Genomic DNA, 7,110 nt, shown 5'->3' on the forward strand with positions numbered 1-7,110 from the left:
TCTGGGCCACGTGTCTGCCATGAGCCTACTCAGCACTCAGCTGCCCATCAGTGGCAAACTGCCTTTGCTGTGAGTGAGCACTGGGATCTTCTGCTTCCTCCTCCAAACAGGAAACAGCTCATCCTCTTCCCCCAGTGCAAGCTTTCAACAAAGAGCTTGTCCTTGGAGAGCATCTGAAGTAGCGTGAGGGGTCTGTGTGACTGGGTGGAGTCACCTCCTGAGGGCTAAGCATTTTTTTAGGGTGTCCTTGATGTAACAAAAGGGAAAACACTTCTAAAACACTTCCCCTTATTTGAGAAATCTACTTTGCCTGCCTGGGGCTGGAGAAAATGCAAACAGTTATGTGAGATGATCCCATCTCCCTCTAAAATAGGTGAGATGGGGAGGCAGTAGCAGCCTGGGCAGGAGGGGGAAGCTCTAGAGCTTAGCTGATAAGTGTCTCACAAATTCAAAAGCTCAGGTACCCTTGGCTGACTCCCAAAACTCCTACGAGGGTCTCAAGCCTGCCCAGGGCAGTGCATTGCCTCTGCTGCTTGACTTCCTGCAGTTCTGTGGACATCTGCACAGGTCATGCAGTGACAAAGTGTGTCCCCACTGCTGGAGGTCCCTGTGACCTTATTGAGCCTCCTCCTGGCTTGCTGTCAAACCTCAGTTGCCTCCAAAATCCAAACTGAATCTTATTCATACTTTTTAAACATCCTCTTAGTGAATAAATTGCCTGTGCAATGGCTCTTTATGGGGAAACTAATAGCAAAGCAGTTAACTAATTACTGTGTTTTCTTTAATCAGTTTTGCAGTCTGCAGCTCTCCTGCAAAGGTGCCTCTGTCTTATCCAGCTCTTAGTGCCAAGTGTAGCTGCCAGGAGGCATGAAGGTGACACGCTGATTACATGGTCGTGCTAAGAAAGTGAGGCACACAGCCGAATAATCCCCGCTTAAATGCTGTCCCCAGAGGAAGGCTGCTCTGTAATTTAGTTTCTGGAAACGTGCCTTCTCGTCCTGAAATTCATTACCGAAAATGAGTAAATTAAACCAAAACCTTCACAAGCAGAACACAGGGACTCTGCTCGGTGGCTGTCTCTGTGGCTGCTGTTCCACTCTCGATGTCCAGAAGCATCACCCCCGACGTGTGGCAGCTCAGAGAGCACCTGCAGGTCCCTCAGTGCCATCATTTGCCTGAGGACTGAGCTCGACTCTGATTCCCAGGCAGGTTTTGCTGCCAGATTAACCAATATAGAGAGAGCTGAGCAGTGCTCTTGGTCCTGTAAGCGTTACACCGAAATCCTCGCTGAGACAAGTGTGCTGTGTCCTTGGGAAAGCCAAGGAGTAAAAGGGAACTGGAGGGCAGTCCCATCAGAGATGGATACGGTGAAGTGTGTGGCTTGAAGGGACAGCGTGCAGTGGTGCTGGGTCCTGCAGCCCACACCGGTCTGCTTCCCTTTGCATTTGGGCATTTGCCCATCAGCTCGGAGCCAAATTCTGGCTTAACCCTGCACTCTCCCTTCCTCCTAGGTGATTGGGATGCACTACTTCTCCCCCGTGGACAAAATGCAGCTGCTGGAAATCGTCACCACGGACAAAACATCCCAGGACACGGCTGCTTCCGCTGTTGCTGTCGGCCTCAAGCAAGGCAAGGTCGTCATCGTGGTAAAGGTGAGGGGATGCTGCGCAAGACAGGAGCTGGGTAATAAAGGGCAGGCAGAGGAGAGGAGCCTGAAACGTGGCTGTGAATGCACTGGCGTTAGCTACTCGTGCTGAGGGGTAAAAATGGGAGTCAGAAGGTGGCAGGTGCCCAAGTGATGCCTCAAGTGTCCTTTGGAGCAGCTGTGGCAGGCCAGGGGCACAGGGACACTGATGGACCAGCACAGGGAGCTGGCAGTGCTGCTCCATGCAGCTTCCAGCACGCTGAGGTCTGCAGTGACATCTGAGATGGAGCAGAGTCCAGGCAGGGCTCTCGCCACCCCTTCTTTGTGCTGAGCTGCAAGGACAGAGCATCAGTGAGCAGTAACCCTCCTCTGTCTGGGTTTAAATGTGTGAGGGGGGGCAGAAATACGTGTGCAAGCATAGGGCAAGAGCTGTACCAAGCAGAAGGAGACAACTGAGCACAGCACAGCGAGGCAGCAGTTGAGAACAAACTTTGAGGACTTTAAGGATGCAGGAAAGCCTGCATGGCCTTTGTGTGGTTTGTCAGGCTGACAGCTGCTGTTGGGCAGAGGCTCCTCCAAACAGAGCTGGTCTTACGGTAGGAAGCATCAGTGATGCTGTTTCAGCTGTGCCCAAGTGATCCCTACCTGGGTCATTTCACTGCAAGGACCTCTCCCAGCTGGCAACGTGAATGGGACTTGATTTGGGGTTCATCTTCCTCCTTCTGTACAGTTTTCCAGCACAACTGCTTGGCTTTGCGTCCTCAAATATCCCTGGGGACTCTCTGATGGCAATAGCTCAGGATACGAAATGCAGACCCTCCATGTAGCATTATTAATAAAATACTCCCCCAAGGGCTCTGTAGTGCAGACATGGTCTGTTCAAGATGAGACCAACATGAAAAGGCGCAGGCATGAGTTTGCAGGTGACACTGAGTTGGGAGGGTGTGTTGATCTGCTGAGGGTAGGAAGGCTCTGCAGAGGGACCTGGATGGGCTGAATCCAGGGCCTGAGGCCAATGGGATGAGCTTCAACAAGGCCAAGGGCCGGGTCCTGCACTTGGGGTGCAATAACCCCATGGACGCTGCAGGGGACGAGTGGCTGGAAAGGACCTGGGGTGCTGGTGGCAGCAATGCCCATGAGCCAGCAGTGTGCCCTTGAGCCAAGAAGGCCAAGGCCATCGTGGGGTGGATGAGAAGGGGTGGTTGTAGGGCAGAGAGGTTCCCCTGCCCCTCTGCTCTGCCCTGCTCACACCACAGCTGCAATCTTGTGTCCAGTGCTGGGCCTTCAGCTCAAGAAGGACAGGAACTGCTTGAAAGAGTCCAGCAGGGCCACCAAGATGAGGTGCAGATATGTGACCTATAGTGAGACAATGGTCTTGCCGTTTTTCCTGACCATACAAGTGCTATCACTTGGAGCAGTGACCACTGTGGAGCATCTTGTGCTGAGGAGCGGCTGAGGGAGCTGGGGCTCTTGAGCTTGGAGCAGAGGAGACTGAGGGGTGCCCTCATTCCGGGGGATCAATTGGGAAAGGGCAGTGTCAGGAGGAAGGAGCCAGGCTCTGCTGTGGGATGTCCAATGGCAGGACAAGGGGCAATGGTCCCAAGCTGGAGCACAGGAGGCTCAAGCTGAAGCTGAGGCCAAAGTTTATGAGTGTGAGGGTTCTGGAGCATGGCCCAGGCTGCCCAGAGAGGTTGTGGAGTCTCCTTGTGTGGAGACCCCCAAAGCCCTGGCCGTGTTCCTGTGTGACTGCTCTGGTGATCCTGCTGTGGGGACGTTGCACTGGGGGAGCTTTCCAGGTCCCTTCCAGCTCTTGACATGCTGGGATTGTGTGGTGAGGTGTGGTATCTGAGCCTGGTGGGCTCCAGGCAGTTTGAGTGTATTTTTGGATTGGTCTTTTCACTGATGAGGTTGCCAGCATTGCTGAGCAGGTCTCTCCTGTGGTGCTGGGAGAACTGGCTTGGCTAAAAGTGCTCGAGGCGTCTCTAAAGGCTGCTAGAGATACAGCACTGCTTCTTGAACCCGCATCCCCACATCAAAGGCTTCCCAATTTGCAGCCCATCTGTTGCTTCCTTACTTTGTGAGTAATATCAAAGGTGAAACAACCGGTTTATGCCCATTTCACTTGCACTGAGCACCCTTTCCCCTGTCAGCCTGTTGGACTTGGGGAAGCATGGAGGCTTCTGCAGCCTGCTTATTTTAAATAAAAGCTATTTTAAATTAAAAAAACCACTCTGGTGGGAACTTCCAGGGAGTGAGTTCATGGAAGTCTTCAAACACTGCTGAGTCCTAGAGGGGGAAAAACTATTTTAGTATTCAATACCATGCTGTTAGGAAGGGATTTCAGTGTGTTTGTCCTGCATGGCAGTGGCTGAAGTGCAGCCTGGGCTGTGAAACACCGCTTCTTGTCCTGCCAAAATCAGTTGTGGCCCTGTAGTTTGTACTGATCTGCTGCATTTTTCTTCCCTAGGATGGGCCTGGCTTCTACACCACCAGGTGCCTGGGGCCGATGCTGGGAGAAGTGGTTCGAGTTCTCCAGGTGCGTATCCCATCGGCTGTCGAGCATCTCCTAAATAATTGTGTGAAAATTCTGCTTCTCCCTTGCCCCCATCAGGCTGAGCCCAGCCCTGGCCAAAAAGGGAGGTGGGTACCACCCGTGGTTGTCCTCAGGCTGCTCCGGGCTGAGCTGTGGGATGATGAGACCTGGCGTGGGCAGCGATGGGGCTCCTTTCTCCTCACACAGCACCAGGGGAGTGGTGCAAGCATTATTCCACCGCTTCTGTCTGTAATTAAACAGCTAACGAGGCTGATTCCTTTCCTTGGCCTCAAATAAATGAGAGGTTTCTGCCCCCACGCTGGGTTTCCAGGACCCTCACCCAGAGACATCATTGCTTCCCCTTCCACTCCCGCAGGAGGGCATTGACCCAAAGAAAATAGACGCCATCTCTACGGCCTTCGGCTTCCCCGTGGGTGCTGCCACGCTGATCGACGAGGTGGGAGTCGATGTGGCCACACACGTGGCCGAGGACCTCGGCAAGGCCTTTGGCGAGCGCTTCGGAGGAGGCAGCATCGAGTTGTTCAAGCTCATGGTGGAAAAAGGCTTCTTAGGTGAGACCCTAAGCTGTTTTAATCACACACGTTTGCCCTTTGTCCAAGGAAAAGCACAGGGAACAGCCCTGGGAGTGAGTTGGTCTGCAGCCAGACTGATAGCAGCAGGCAAAGGTGTTGCCCAGAGCAAAGGCAAGATCTTGTGAACCTCTGGCCCCTTCATAAAACCTGCACAAGTGCTCTGGGACACAGGAAGCAAGTGACTGGAAAGGAAAGTGCTCTTTTAAGCCCTGAGCTGAGGTTTAGAAGCTCTGTGCAAGGTAAAAACCACGTTTCTGCCTGCATTGAGCATGCCAGGAAGGAGCAGCGTGCATCTGTGTGACCGTGACAGCTTTCACCCTCCAGTGACCCTCGCTGTCACCAGGCCCCTGGCAGCGAGAGCTGCTCAGGAGATCTTGTCACCTCTGTCCCTTGCTCCCAAGGACTGTGTCATTTTGCTGCCATAGCCATGGAAACGGTGGCATTACTTCATTGTGCTCTGGACCTAGCGAAGGCATTAGCACCGGGCACATCTTGCCAAGGATTCAGCTGGCCACGGGCCCTGTCCCCTCTGTGCTTGGCGAGGCAGCGCACGGGCTCGCTCTGAAGTGCAGGATCTGCTCGTGCTAAGAGTCACAAGGAGTTCAGAGGCAAAGGGAGCAGATGGGACGTGTGGCAGGCTGTGACTGTCTCTTTTCATCCCCACCAGGTCGCAAGGCAGGGAAAGGCTTTTACGTTTACCAGGAGGGGGTGAAGAACAGGAGCGTGAACTCCGGCATGGATGAGATCTTGGCGCGGTTCAAGATGACGGCCAAACCTGAAGTGTAAGTAGCCATCGTGGGCTGGTTCTTGCCCTTACCCAGCTCCTTCTGCATCTGAGCAGCACTGGAGGAGGTTGGTGAAGACAAAGTCACTCCAGATTACATTTGGCTGGCGTGTAGGGGAGCAGGCTGTTGGCTTGGGGGAGCTTCTGCTAGCGGGAATGGAGCATCCTCAAATTTATCAGTGTTTGGGCACCTGTGCAGAAAGCTTTCCAATGGTGGGGCCTGCCAGGACCTTCCTGGCATTGGACCTGGTGTAGAGCTGGCACTGAACCATCCCCTGGAGCGGTTCCCATCTGGTCTGGTCAAGCCTTTGCCACTCTTAAGTGGTCACAACACAATCCTTATCCCCACACATGGGGACATTCCCAGTGGGAAACCATTCTGTCCCCTACCCCTGGCTCTGTCCCTGTCTGTGCTGGCTCCTCCATGCCCCTGTGTTACCTACACAGCCTTGACAGGCCCTTTCCTTGCAGCTGCACCGATGAGGACATCCAGATGCGCTTGGTGACCAGGTTTGTGAACGAGGCAGCCATGTGCCTGCAGGAAGGGATCCTCAGCGACCCCGTGGAGGGGGATATTGGTGCTGTGTTCGGCTTGGGCTTCCCACCATGCCTGGGAGGTGAGTGGGTTTGCATGGCTTGCCTTGAAAGCTTCATAGTGCACTTTGTAGCTCTTTAGAGAGCTTTTACTGTGCCTGGTCGTTGTGGAGCTGGGCTGGGAGATGTGCAAAGGCCCTTCATTTTTAAGAAATCCTTGGCTTTTGCGCAGCTGTATGGTGCTTGGTGGAAAATGAGGCTCTGGTATCTCATCACCTGCCTTGCAGCACTTCTGGAAACCTGGTTTTGTGCTGCACAGAGCTGAGAAATGGTGCCCCCCATGCCCCTATGTGGCACAGAGAAAGCTGAGCAGAGCTTGGTGTGCAGAGCTTTCCAGGCTGAGGAATGAGCCAAGAGCATGGGCAAAGCTCTGCTGGACCCATCTCTGATCTGGCTGTATGGCCATGGCCCTGGGCAGTGGATGAGGCAGGAGCTGAGGTTTGGGTCATGACTGAAGGATATTAATCACAGCATCATTAAGGTTGAAGGAGACCTCTAAGATTGAGTCCAACGTCAACCCGACCCCACCATGGCCACTAAACCATGAGCCTGGTGCCACATCCACATGGGTTTTGAAGCCCTCCAGGGATGGGGACTCCACCACTGCCCTGGGCAGCTCCTGCCAGGCCCTGAGAACCCTTGAGGGAAGAAATTTCCCCTCAGATCCAACCTCACCCTCCCCTGGCACAACTCGAGGCCATTTCTTCTCATTCTATCACTGGAAGAAGAGGCCAACACCCCCCTCTCTACCCCCTCCTTTCAGGAGCTGCAGAGGGGATAAGGTCTTTCGAATTTGGTTGGAAAAGACCCGAGTCCAACCACAACCTGTCCACCACTAAACCACCATCTCTAAATGCCTATGAAAGGCTCTCGGGCGTGAGGTGGTGCTTTGGCCATATACCTTGCACTTTCCCTCCTCAAGACCTGGCGGCTACTGACCTGGACAAGTTCACCCTCTCTT

The 7,110-nt window shown here is 53.8% G+C and overlaps 1 protein-coding gene across 1 annotated transcript in view; it reads left to right on the top strand.

The window, feature by feature from the left end:
- HADHA (hydroxyacyl-CoA dehydrogenase/3-ketoacyl-CoA thiolase/enoyl-CoA hydratase (trifunctional protein), alpha subunit) overlaps nucleotides 1-6,172 on the top strand; it is a gene marked incomplete at both ends in the record, with an annotated part of 8,641 nt that extends 2,469 nt beyond the window's left edge. Inside the window, 5 exons of the mRNA XM_010186325.1 lie at nucleotides 1,512-1,652; nucleotides 4,113-4,181; nucleotides 4,555-4,750; nucleotides 5,439-5,553; nucleotides 6,027-6,172. Of these exons, the coding sequence (XP_010184627.1) occupies nucleotides 1,512-1,652; nucleotides 4,113-4,181; nucleotides 4,555-4,750; nucleotides 5,439-5,553; nucleotides 6,027-6,172 (667 nt within the window). The remainder of the gene's footprint in view (nucleotides 1-1,511; nucleotides 1,653-4,112; nucleotides 4,182-4,554; nucleotides 4,751-5,438; nucleotides 5,554-6,026) is intronic.
- Nucleotides 6,173-7,110: the final 938 nt, after the last annotated feature.

This window comes from Mesitornis unicolor, unplaced genomic scaffold (assembly GCF_000695765.1).
Source record: "Mesitornis unicolor isolate BGI_N332 unplaced genomic scaffold, ASM69576v1 scaffold7716, whole genome shotgun sequence".
NCBI classification, from domain to species: domain Eukaryota; kingdom Metazoa; phylum Chordata; class Aves; order Mesitornithiformes; family Mesitornithidae; genus Mesitornis; species Mesitornis unicolor.